Source organism: Diabrotica virgifera, chromosome 3, assembly GCF_917563875.1.
Source record: "Diabrotica virgifera virgifera chromosome 3, PGI_DIABVI_V3a".
In the NCBI taxonomy this organism is placed as follows: Eukaryota; Metazoa; Arthropoda; class Insecta; order Coleoptera; family Chrysomelidae; genus Diabrotica; species Diabrotica virgifera.
Genome location: NC_065445.1, coordinates 35,113,479 through 35,127,670, shown reverse-complemented (window position 1 = coordinate 35,127,670; position 14,192 = coordinate 35,113,479). Strand labels below are relative to the sequence as shown.

The following is a 14,192-nucleotide window of genomic DNA, read 5'->3' as shown; positions in this document are numbered from 1 at the left end:
TACTCAATCTTATTAACAACATGACGAACTTCACCCCTCGATTCTCAGTCAAAAACACAAGTCATCTTGTCAACAATCTCCAACAAATCCAGCTTTGTCCAAACATTACCATGCTTTCATTTGATGTTAGCAATCTTTTTACTTCAGTCCCAAAACAAGAAAATATTAATCCGGTACACTCTCTTCTAAGAGCAAGTTCTATTATAGGTACCACATCTACCACCAATTCAATTACTGCAATTTTGGCTAAGAAGAAGAAGATCAGATCAGAAATAAGCACCGCCAGGAAACTCAAAAATGGTCTGGCACAAGGCACGGTACTCGCACCACTGCTTTTTAGCCTTTACATTGTAGACATCTCGACAACATCACCACAAGTTGACTATAACGATGACTGCGGGCTTTATTAATAAAAACAATATCACTAGAAGAAGAGTTGGTATGAAATATAACGATGCGTGCTAGAAAACTAATGCTATTTCTTATACATTTTCTCTGTAATTCCTTATTTAAACTAAACTCATTTATTTTTGAAGTTATACTTCTTTAGGCGCGATTGAGATTGAGGGTGAATTTATATTGATCTGCGCGCATGCGCACACCGACAGTTTGATATTAGTCTTTATACGGGCTCTGATTGGGTGTTGAAATGATCTGTCAATAATTGTTCAATATGGAGGTTATCGGTAAACACAAATGTTGTATAATATATTAGTTTTTATTGTTGTGAGGACAGAAATAAAATCAAATTTATAATTATAGTGACTTTTTAAATAGTTTTGAAAAGCCACAGGTACGTAATTCTAAATGTTTCACTTGTATTCCAATAAAAAATTATCTTCATACCTATTGGGAAAATGTAAAAAAAAATAATGTACTTACCTAGTACTTGCTATGCTATACCCCTAGTAGGCAATGCTTTAATTTACATAATCTGATTACGAACAAACTTTCTACAAATTTTCATCTAATGTATCGTTTTCTTACTCTATATATTGTTGTATTTTAATTCGACAAAAATCAAACTAATAAAAATACATATAAGCAAAATGTCAAAAAGTTGTTCAGTTTGTGTATATTCCCACATGACGTATACGCGAAGGTAGTGCAGTTTGAAATCGCTTCGACTCTCGTACGGCGGGATACACGGGAAGTAGGTTCAAGCCGAATGCAAGTTATATCATTTTTTTATTTTTTTATTAGATTTTATGATTGTAAGTATTTAATTAAAATTTTTGGCAACAATTATTGTTCAGCAATCATTTGTGGCATTTTTCAATGTGTTTGTGTGTGTTTTATTCTTTTATTTTTTAATTTTTGGTATTGTTTTAATAAAAATTTTTGGAAAGTAGTAGAGAAACTGTTTAAAGTATATTGATTTCGTTGAAATGATATAATAGAAGTATAACTTCTTACGTGCGTACGAAGTACATATATTCTTTTTTTTTTCACCCATTTTGAAAAAATGTGAAAACATTGAATTATCCACGTCCGTGCGTACCTACCAAGGAAATTCTAATCACATTTAACAATCAATCATCTAACTCTTCCGTCATTATACTAAATAGAATGACAAAGTAAATGAGGTGTCGAATGAAAGCTTAAAATAACGAATATTCGTATAAAACGAATATTCGTATTCGCATTCGTGAATATTCGCATATTTTTGCATATTCGCATTCGTGAAAGTTGTGCGAATGTTTTGCGAATACGAATATCAGAAAAATATAATTTGAAGATATTAGGTTAATAAATTCAAAATCTATTCACTTCTCATCTTTTATTTTATTGAGAAAAGGTAACTTAATCTCGTATAATCACATTATCAGCCTTCACGTCATTTTATTATTTGGTATTATGTAATAAATCATAAATTTCAGGTTAATTTACACACTATAAAGATCAATTAACTTCTCATTATAAATTTAGAAAACATTACAAAAATACAAACAAATTTTAAAAACTGAATATCCGCATTCGCGAATTTCAGTGGCAGATATTCGCATTCGTATTCGCGAATGTTCAAAAAATGACATTTGTTACATCACTAAAAGCTTATAACCCAAGGATAGTATTAAAGGTGAGAAATTTAACCTAGGACTTCAGGTTTTAGAGTTGCAACCGGAAGTATACTTCCGGTTAAACAGTATACTGTTTTAAATTCACCGGAATAGTATAAGTGATAAATTATTCGACGCGTCTTAGTAAGACGAGAATAAATATATACTTCCGGTTTCATGCCTGTCTGTCCGCGAATATAACCCCTCCGTTATTACCTAAAACAGATAAAATGACAAATAAGGTGTTGAATGAAAGCTTTTGTTGAATGAAAGCAAGGAGGGCATTAAATATGAGAAATTTGACCACGGACTTCCGGTTTTAGAGTTGCAACCGGAAATACTGTTTTAAAGTCGTCGTAATAGTACAAATCATATATTATTCGACGTACCTTAGCCAGACAAAAACAAATATGTTTAAATACTTCCGGATTCATGCCTGTCTGTCCGCGAATATAACTCCTACGTTATTAAATCAGATACTTTATCAGAATAATTACATATTTCCGGTTTTTTATATGACTTCCGGTTAAGAAACGGTAACCGGAAGTGCCACATTATAGTCGTAGAAAGATTAAATGTAATATATGAATCATCGCTTATTGAAAAGTCGAGCTCGAATATTTAGTTGTTTTGATGTTGTTTCCGGTTAAAAGTTATGACCGGAAGTTTGTCAAAAATTACTCAAAATTTATGAAATCGTTTATCAATCGACACAAAGTTATACGAAGAGTTCAAATATCGACTTCCGGTCACGTTGGGTGACCTACGAAGTCTAATAGCTTGTTTTGCAAATAGAATATAATCTGGGATAATGTATGTACAGTAGGACCCCCATCATGCGGAGCTCTATTAACCGGGGTTCCAATTAACCTGGGTGACAAAAAGCAAATTTTTTATGTTATTTTTTATTTATGTATTTATTTTTTTGTACAATAGTGCAAGTGTTTTATACAATATACATGTATATATGTATAATTTTATACATACATACAATAATTTAATATACACATGTAAGTACATACATATATGAAAAAACGTTTGTTTTTTAATAAAAGTGATTTTTCGGATATATTTTTTTAATAGGGAACTTGCACATAAAAATATTTTTGCATAAAATTGTTAATTTATGTTTCAAAATGATAAATTCAAAATATTACGTCTTAACAATTAATAGTGTACGTACAACAACTGATTATAATTCCGCGCCCGAAATTACCGTTTCAAACAACTTTAAAAGCGCGCGCTTGGGTCTGACGTCACCAACCATGATATTTACCACTGTTCTCGTTTGGCTACTGCCTAGTGCCAGACGTGCACTCTGCAGATAATATCTTGTAAAAATTTTCATGCATTCATAATATTATTTTTAGTTTAGGGAAATACATTTTTATTTTACACATAGGTTTCTCAAATGCCAAATTATATTATAAAGTTTGAACAAAATTAAATACCTACATTAATATCATATTTCTTAAAAAATGTAAGTACATATATACTACTAAAAAATTACTTATAAAAAGAAAAAGAAATAATGTTTTATTATAATTTTTAATACATTTATTTTTAATAATTATCAGATCCAAATAGATGCGGGAAAATATTTACACTCCAAAAGTCTTGTGCTATACTGATCAAACTGTCGATAAGATCTGCGTCCTATAGGGCTTTTCATTCACAGTCATTTGTTTCGAGCTTCTGTCATGTGTCACATAATATTAATTTATCTACGTCGTACGTTATTGGTATGTACCAATGATACAAACCAAAGACGTATGACGTAGATATATTAATATTATGTGACACATGACAGAAGCTCGAAACAAATGACAATCGATAAAAAGCCCTATTCTATCCAAATATAAGTAAATTTTGAATTATTTTTAAAGTGTGTATCTGGTACGCAAAATCAACACTTTTTTTTCAAATAGAAACATTATTTGCAACTGTACTTTTGCATTGTACATTGTAACATTGGTTAATTTGGTTGTCTATTGGTTATTAAATGTTCCAAATATATGTACTTCTGGTCGTAATATTTTGTAATAAACAGAACTAAAACCTATAATTTATAAATATTTTAAATTCATAACAAAGAAGAAAGAGAATAAAAATAACTTAAAAATAAACAAAACTTTTAGTAATAAAAGTCAGAGTAACTAAAAACTATTGTTATAAACAATCTACTTATTTGGCTCCTCGCATTTCTCCAATAGAATAACTTTCACTGCTTTTTATAAAATTTGCCACCATGAAGACATCAACTACTGTAGATTGTCAGATTAACTTTTTGAAAAACCCTAGTTAGTCATATTATACATTTAAAAACACTACTTTATAAAGTAGCACTCAAAATTATCAATTTCAGTTTGAAACTAAATATACTCATTATGGAACTATACCTACAAGAACACAAATAGCTTGGAATTTCCAATTAAATAATATGATTAAAATGTAATTAATACAATCCCCAAAACAACCTTTTTTTGAACTTTTATTTACAATCAACTTCTACATGAGAGTTTTAAGTAAATGTGAATGAATTTGTAAATAATTTCGAAATATCCTAGCGGCTTTGTTGTCGACTCATAGAAATCTAGCAGGTAGACGTGGGTCGTGACGTCAGACCCGTTTACGCGCCTCTGAAGAAATTTGAATTTTATAGCTTTTTCAATGTCTCGTAATAAGCCTATGGGTTAACAATATTTGTTTTTTTTGCATGCATGCGTTTTATGATCATGTTACCTTATATTTTTTAATATTATTTTAATATTTAAAAATATATGCAAGTTCCCTATTATCCTTCTTGTCTATCACATTAAGTCAATAAAATAATGTATTTCCATTATCCGGTGTTTTCGATTATCCGTGAACCCCCAAACCCGTCATTACCCCGGATAGGTTCTACTGTATGTATATGTAGATTAAAACGGTAATAGTAATAGCATTACCAAAACCTGGCGGGAGAGAGTTAAAGAAGGTATCGAAATATTCTATAAAAGAAAAGAATTTAGACGTATATAAAACAAAATTTACCAGAAATATCTTCTTTAGAAGAAGTATCATTTCCATCTTGAGGTATTTCTTGCAAAAAATCTATAATTTCTCCTAAAAGTTTGTGAAGATCGATCAACTGCAGCAATATAGGTGTATCTATATATATTTTTCCTCCCTTGTTCACTTTAACTTTGGCATCAAAGTTAAAACTCTGCGTTTTAAAAGACGGTTTCTTTTGTTTATCCAACTTCAGGATCTCTTCGACTTCTTTCAATAGCCGAGCAGCCCACATGGCGTCTTTATATTGATCTATAGTCAAGTAGTAAGACTTCCATTGCTGACCCTGTTTTACGTCTGAGTTCTGAGAAGCTGTTAAAATATCGTTTACGACAGGTTGTAATTTCCTTCTTGCCATATATAACTTACTTGTAACGCTTCTGAAACTTCGAAGTCGTGATTTTGCAATTTTATAAACTCTATTTGAAGAATCTGATGAGTGCTGAGTGCAGGATTTTAAATTTTGATTCATTTTTGAAGTTTTACTTTAATTTTGAAATGTTAATGACCTGGACAGGTTAACTGAGATTTTAATTTTCGTGTCATAATACTTCAGTCGCCAGACTTATTTTGACAGTTGTATCTCCTTTACAGCATCCAAATTTAAAATACGAGGACTCTAATATACAAGAAGAAAAAAACGCTAAACGCCGTAAAAATGAGTGGCGCATAAAATATTCCAGCTACAAAAAGATCTGATATGAATGTTACGTGGCGCGAAATTGAATTTGAGTTTGACGCAAAACAAAATTTTAGTTTTATTTTAAAATATTTTTCAATAATATTTGCTAAATTTGAAAAAAAAACGCGCCACGAAAGAGTAACTTTGATACAGTTTGAATTTTGAAACTCTTTTGTGGCGCGTTTACTTCAAATTTAGCAAATATTATGGAAAAATATTTTAAAATAAAACTAAAATTTTGTTTTGCATCAAACGAAAATCCATTTTCGCGCCACGTAACATTCATCAGATCTTTTGTAGCTTGAATATTTTATGCGCCACTCATTTTTACGGCGTTTAGCGGTTTTTTATTCTTGTATCAGGAGTTTTTCAAAGGTATTTATAAATTAAATGTATGAAGTTGAATGCAATGTTCCTCTATTACACGTCAAGCTTTATAAATTGTCACCTTTGTTACATTATCTCCCAAACGATCTAGTGTCCATCGAATGTACACTAGATTTTTTTCTATTCGAAATAGATTGAAAAAAAAAATATTGAGATGGCCGGTAAATGAAGTCGGATTGCCCGTTGCCAGATCAAATTTAGCGTCGTAACCACTACAACTACATAAACCATTTGGGGAATAATCGTTAATTGGATTATACTTTTGTATCTTAATAACTTCTAAACGGCTTAACCGATTTTGATCAGTAAACATGAGTTTGAAACGTATTAACCAGTAGTATCTGATGGATCTAAGGTCAAGTATGATAACTGAAGCTATTACAGGAATTATTGAGCTTTCGAAACCGTTTTTCCCACAGGAAATAGATTTTATCATATTTATGAAGCCTATAACCTAAAAATTCGAATTTTCCCGGATATGAGGTATACATCGTTAGATTCGTCTTGAGTCCTTCTACAAACCCTAAGTTATTGGCGCAATTCGTACGTTGAAATGTTGAGTAATTGTCGAAAAACCAAAATTTTCAAAGTTTAGTTTTTCAGTTTTTCGGCTATACTGAGCCGTGTATATGTCTGATCCTGACGGCTTAGACACAATTTGAAAGCTTAAGTCAACACTATTGATTTGATGTATTTGCGGTTCTCCTGCCTCTTCGTGATCCGAATATATATACCCCCAAAAAATATGCCGTTTTGTACCTACCAAGTCCTATAGCTGGCTTATGGGTGGTCAAAAGTAACAAACTACACCGGTTCTAAATCGGCCCTGACCCCCTCTTTAAACACACAAAATTATCAAATCGGTTTAACTTTCAAACACACATACATATCCACAAACATTTTCCCTTTTTTAAATAAAAATTGAGTCACATTTCTAAGCTCTATAACTTTTGAGTGGTATAACCGATTTTCAAAGTTAAACATGCGTTGGAAAGGTAATGATCTATGCTATCAGAAGCCGCAAAGGTCGGGCTTAAATTTTTGAAATTTTTGGGAGTTTTGGGGACGAGAACGAAAAACAGGCTTTAAATGGGAAGGGCCGTAAAATCCACACCCTTGGACCAAAATGGAGAAGTAACATGGATGGACGAGTCTTTTCCTAAACTTTAAGATGGGATTTGGCCCAATTTTCAATTCAGTCAGGTTTAGAAAATCGAAAATTTCGTGTACCTATATATAGTGTCGCTTGTAGGGGTGTTGTGCGCCACTGGTGAGAACTGCCGTTCTCTGTGGATGCCATCGGGATAGTGTTTAGATTTATTTGGTTCAAGACAGCAAACGTAGAATATACATGATATATCGGAGAATACTTATAATCCCTTAGACTGAGTCACAAGATTTGTGACATCTAATGAGGAGGTCCTCAGAAAAATGAAAAAGAACGGAGAGATACCAACCACCACCAAATTCGAAAGTTCAAATACTTCGGACATATGCGAAATGAATCCAGATATGGTCGTCCTACAAGCCACCTATGCAGAAAAATTTTTTGGGAAGCGAGGTCCAGGAAGAAAAAGAACATCATGGTCGAAGAACCTTAGAACCTGGTTCAATACAACATCTGTGCAGCTTTTCCGTGCTGCTACCATAGACATAATAAGAATAGACAAGGCATACTGAGAAAAATAGCGTAACGCGCGGGCAGTCGATCGGTGGTCTATCTATCTATCTCTTTTATACAAGCGATCCGCGCATGTGACAGACAAACATGGCTAGCTAGACCACTCAAAGTGAATATTGACCAATCCTTATGACAACCAATCCAAAGTGATCCTTGACCCTTGATGTCGTCGTTACATCTTGATGCACAGAGCGTCCCATACCTTGCCTGGTCTATTTTTATTATGTCTATGGCTGCTACAAATAAGATAAACATTGCCATGATGAACGCCAACATTCGTCACGGATAGGCGCATCAAGAAGAAGAACATAATGATATTAAGGTTATATGGGCCATTCCACGAATATACGATTTTTTTTTATTCTCGCGACACCGAATATTTTTGTGTGCAACATAAGAAGTACGAAAGTAAATGGGTCTAATAATTATTCCAATAAGCAACAATGTAATTTGCAATTTACTTTCGTTCTTCATATTTTGCACAGTAAAATATTCGTTGTCGAGATAATCCAAAACAGTCGTGGAATAGGGTATAGAATATTTATAATAAAATGAAATAAACGACAACAGTTTTACTAAGGGGAAATAAAAAGAAGCTAGATATTAAAATGAGATGAAATCATAGGCAAAGACGAAAAGAATGGTTCAGTCATGTAAAAAGAATGGAGGAGCACAGAGTACCAAGAATTGCGCTAGAAGGAAAACCAGCAGGCAAGCGTCCACCGAGGAGACCACAAAAAAAAAATGGAGAGATAGCTGGCAGTCTACCTCTCAAGAAATACTTCAACGTCGGAATTAACAGATCGACAGATCTACAACAAGACAGAAGCAGAAGATAAAATCATTATGATTATTAAAATGAGATAAAATTAAGAGGAAATCATTTATTCGTAACAGATAAACATGGAACCCATAATTAATTGATATGTAAGAAAAATTAGAAAAAAAAAGTATAAATAACATGCATACCTACATTCAACATAATATGAGAATTGAAATGACTGAAATATAACGGCGGATATTAAAAACATTATTTACGACACTAATACATAAAAAATGTTATTCCTAGGTATAAAAATTATAATAAAGATGTCCCAGATTGATCTGAGGAATTTTCAACTTATTGATGAATTAGTCCCCTGTAATCCCGTTGGAACCTACGCTCATGGTATAGTAAATGTCAATATCTCAAGAACGGTGCCAAGCGCAAAGAGTAAAACGTCAAAGGCGCAAGCTCGAGAGAAAATTTCTTGTACGCGCGCATATACCGATGTCGAGGCCATTGTCATTCGGCTACGGGCCAATAGGGGATGTATGTTTGAGTATTTTTAGTGCTAGTTAAATTTTACTAAATTTTATCCCAATTTGATTATAGTTTAAAGGTCCAGTGTTTAAAAAGATCGGCGAAATGGGCTCGTTATTTCGAAGTGCGGAAATGACTTTGTGCCAACTGTTCTTGCAGAGTGAGGCTGCTTACGCCTGTGTCTCGGAACTGGGAGAACTAGGATTGGTACAATTCAGAGATGTATGTTATACCATTATTTAACTACCTATTTGTATAAACTAGATGATTTGAATGTTTCTATACAATATGTTTTTGCTTTTACCATTATGTGTTAAGAAGTAAAAACATTAAAAGATCATTTTACAAGAAAGAATTGGGGTGTGTACCTATATATTCCATTTTTTGATGATTTTAAAGTCTCAACCAGGCTAATATTGGTTATTTTAAAGAAATTTATATCATCAACATTTGCTATGATAATCTAGTGATCTAATTATCCAGTCTAGTGTATAATTATCTAGTCATTTGCTTAAAAAAACTGTTAATATGTATGTAAAGATTGTAAAACTTTCCCAGCAATTTCTACAGCTGTTGGGCTTATTATAATGTCTTTAATAGAAACTGGTGAGTTATATGCAAAAATGTAAGAAATACCATAAAAATTACACAGAAAATGACAATTTTATTTGATATGTGATAAGGAAAACACCTCCTATAAAAGTGACTCATGAAAATTGTAATGTATAAGAATCTCCTTTCAGCATTAATTATAGATACAAGAATTCCCTTTCAACATTAATTTAAACAACATTTTAGATGTAAAACATGAGGGTATAAGACCATCAAGTTTTCCAACACTAATCTTATTTTAAATGACTAACAATTTACAAAAATAAATGTAGCACTGCAAACTAAAACTTAAGTATTTGGTCCACTCAAACTTAACATTTCTGAACTATTGGAAATGGCAGATTCATAAATGAATAAAAATTAGGATACAGCCATTAGGATACAATTACTTTGTATTTGTAAAGACAATGAAGTCGACTGTACTAAGTAACAAGACATTACCATACACTCTACACATTACACTAGAATCTGATTGCGAAATCAACTGCACTATGCCAATGGCTTAGTTGTTGAGGCATTTTAACTAAATAAAAAAAAAATGACAGATTCTGCTAAATTCAGAATTTTTCTGATTTCTTAAGAGTAAACAGCGATCAACAGGTAGCAACAAAATATAACTTCGGGAGATAGTATCATAAACTTTGGCAACAGTGCTAATCTTTGACATTATCTAAGATTAATATTTTGACAATATCATAGTCGCGCTAAATGGAAGTAATAGAAAACGATTTTATTATTAATAAATAGATATTTATAAAAATAAACCAAAATGGGTGAAAATTTTATGTTAAGATCGGTATTTAGAAAGGTATTTGCATGAAATATCTAATAATAATACAATAATAAATAATCAATTTTTGTTGTGAAGCGAAACAAATTTTCAATTTTCGCATAATTTTGGCACGGTTTTTAATGGACTTTTTCTTGGAAGGTTTCACTTTATTTTTCGTTTGATTTACTTTTTTCCATTTTGTTAAACTATTGATAATATTTTTAGAATAAAAAATCCTCCTAAAACTTTATATACTCACATTAGAATTCGAAATATTTTTACATAAAATATACTTACCTACCTACATATAACTAAAACTCACAATTAACAACAATATATTCTTTCAAAAAGGCCAACAACTTATACAACAACAACAAATATATAATAAATTAACTATCAATAAACACTACTTTCCTATGAAACAACAAAAACGAATTCTTAAATTAACACACTACTGCACTGAACAGATATCGATAAAGATGACAGAACAGATTAGAGAAAATCTGACGCAGGTTTGTCAAAATGACAGTGATAATTTCTCTATGTTGCCTAATTAGTTATTTAGTTATAATAAATATGTTCGATTTCTTGTTAGAAATAACAAATTTTAGTAGTTCCAAGATAACACAAAATCTAGGCATGGGATAAAAAGTTTATTTGAAGAAAGTTTATTTTTTTTACCAAACGATGTCTTATTAAAAAAATCTCAAAAATTTAATTCAATTGATACAACGTCTCAAAAAATGTAATTTTTGAAAACTTCATAGTTTTACAATTACATTACAGTTTTATAGGTGTTTTTTTTTTAAGCTCAGGATGTAGTCTTTAAAATGCACTAAATTATTTTACTTTAGAAATGATATAAACTATTTCTTTTTGAGAAAATTAAGAAAGATAACAAAAATTTAATACAAAAACAGAAAATTACCAGCTAAAAAATGTTTATACAAAGTGATCAAAACTTTTTTCTGTAAAACTTCTCTAAAATACATTTAATAATAAGCTTCAACAATAATAAAAGTTTAACACAAAATTTTTTTTAGCTCTTATACAGTATGTTTGTGTAACTTGGAACCTATTGATAACTTTTTTATTATCAGTCTTACGAAAAAAAGGTATTCTCTATAAAATACTCTGCATCATATATAATCTAAGATGCAATCATCAAATATAAAATTTTATTAATTTTATACAAGGTATGTTAAAAAATATGAATTCCACTCAAGAGTAAAGTACCTTTATATTTCACAATATCGAAAATTGTTATAAAGAAAAGTTGTTTGGAATTAAAAATATGTTTCAGTGTTCAACTAGGTGCATCCTTTTAATTAAAATATTGTGAATAATAAAGGCACTTGACTCTTAAGAAAAATTAATATTTTTTACATACCTCGTATAAAACTGAAAAAGTTTGATATCTGATGGTTGTATCATAGATTTTAGACCAGGTAGAGCATTTTATGAAGAATAACTTTTTTTTCATACAATTGATAATAAAATAGTTACAATAATTGTAATAAAATGATGATGGGTATCCGTAATTTGAGAAAAAATTGAAAATTTTTTTTAGATTAGAATAATGTAATTGTATATTAAAACATAGTTTTTAATTTCAAACAAGTTTTCATAATAGATAATTTTTGATATTCTGGAATAAAAAGGTACTTTACTTTTTAAAACTCATATTTTTGACACAACTCGTATAGAATTGATAAAATTTGATCATCATCATTCTCTTTGCCTTATCCCATGTGGGGTCGGCTTCCCTAATTGCATTTCTCCACACAATTCTATCTTAAGTCATATCAATGTTAATCCCCTTTACCAACATGTCCTGCCTTATTTTCTCCCCCCAGGTCTTCTTTGGTCTTCCTCTCCTACTCCTTCCAGGAATCTGCACTTCAGCATTCTTCGTATTGGGTGATTAACGTCTCGACGTTGAACATGACCAAACCATCTTAACCTATGCTCTCTCATTTTCACATCAATTGGTGCCACACCTAGATTTCCCCTAATATACTCATTTCTAATTTTATCCTTCTTTGTCACTCCACTCATCCATCTAAGCATTCTCATTTCCGCCACGTGCATTCGTTGTTCCTCTTTCTTTTTCACTGCCCAACATTCAGTTCCGTGCATCATCAATTGATAAAATTTGATATCTGGTGGTTGAGTTTTAGATTTTTGACTATCCAGAGTATTTTATGAAGAATAACTTTTTTTCGTAAAACTGATAATAAAAAAGTTTTCCATGTGGTTCCTAGCTACGCAAACATACTGTATAGTCGGTTCGCTAAACTCAGACGCAACTGGCTAGATATTCTAGTCGATAATTTTTTTGTTTTTTGCCAATTTTGCAAAAACTGGCAAAATTACTAACTATTTAGTGATTATTAACTATTTAGTAATTATTTTTTGCCAATTTTACTAAAATTGGCAAAATTACAGTATGCTTGGAACCTTCATAGTGTAAACACACACATTGAAGACGAGTTCATTCATTACAAAGCAATTAGTGAGCAGGTTGTTAACTAGTTGATTTATACAAAAAATAGTTAAGAATCATGGCTTCCGAGAGCAGCGAAACAGAAGAAGAGGAAGAAATGGAAATGGATGATACCGGACAGTGGACAAAAGTGAAAAGGAAAAGGAAAAAACATTTGGATAATCCAGCAAAAAAAAGAATTACACAACCACAACTATCTCAACAGCAAGTGCAAGATATAATAATTGGACCCAGCGTTGCCAGGCTCAAAAAATTTATTTCCCCAAATAGTGTTTTAAAAGTTGCCAGATTTTCAACAGAATTCCCCAGATTTATAAGGTTTGTTCTAACTCGATACAAAACCGCTCTTGAACCGTTACGCGCATGCGCAATAAAGAAAATTTATGCGCAGTTACACATTTCTCGTTACTGCGCATACTCGTAACCGTTCAAGAACGGTTTTTTTAGGGAACCCCAGGGAATATCATTGTTCGCGGTAGTCACAAGTCACCAAACTGTATTGAGTGTGGCCTATATGTGGAATCAGTCACCACGATCTTGTCGTTGTAAAACATTTAATATTCACATAATTACTGGACTTTCTAAAATAACTATTTTTTACTAAATTTAATAACATATTTTAGCTAGTTTGATTTCCCCAGATATTAGTCATTTTAAAAAAGTTTTTCCCCAGTCCCCAAAGTTTATCAATTTTCCCCAGTTCTGGGGAAAATTCCCCAGACCTGGCATCCCTGATTGGACCACAATCTTCTGAAAACATAACACAACAAACTCAGCAAAACTCACAAAAAGATATCAACACTCCAAGTCATCAAAAAAAGGTAACTTACAACAACACACAAAACTATTCACTTCAAATGAAAACCATCAGTAATAAAAACTATAAACAAATTTTTTTTTTAACAACTCATCAAGAATTATCAAGGTTACAGTTGGCTAATTATTGGAGTGTTGGAGATCCAAACTCTTCTGATGTTATAATAAAAACTAGAAGTGGTTTTATTTTAAAAAGTAATCAGGATAATAAACACATTAAAACAAAGCTGAAATCATTAGTCCAGTCAAGTGTGGTCAAAGAATACAAAGAAACAAATTCTAACCAAAATCCATCAACACCACATAAATCACAAAACACAAC

General features: G+C 31.4%; 2 protein-coding genes across 7 annotated transcripts in view; one reads left to right on the top strand and one right to left on the bottom strand.

Moving 5' to 3' along the window:
- LOC114344918 (uncharacterized) overlaps positions 1–5,660 on the bottom strand; it is a 40,479-nt gene extending 34,819 nt beyond the window's left edge. The window contains exon 1 of one of the 2 annotated variants that reach the window (XM_050646427.1): positions 5,094–5,660. In XM_050646427.1, the coding sequence (XP_050502384.1) occupies positions 5,094–5,583 (490 nt within the window). In that variant the 5' untranslated portion in view covers positions 5,584–5,660. The remainder of the gene's footprint in view (positions 1–5,093) is intronic. The other variant, XM_050646426.1, reaches the window with a different exon arrangement.
- A 3,459-nt stretch (positions 5,661–9,119) lies between these two features.
- Positions 9,120–14,192, top strand: part of LOC114344906 (V-type proton ATPase 116 kDa subunit a 1) — a 157,981-nt gene continuing 152,908 nt past the window's right edge. For 4 of the 5 annotated variants that reach the window (XM_050646423.1, XM_050646420.1, XM_050646421.1 and 1 more), the window contains exon 1: positions 9,120–9,386. In XM_050646423.1, coding sequence (XP_050502380.1) covers positions 9,270–9,386 — 117 coding nt within the window. In that variant the 5' untranslated portion in view covers positions 9,120–9,269. The remainder of the gene's footprint in view (positions 9,387–14,192) is intronic. The other variant, XM_050646424.1, reaches the window with a different exon arrangement.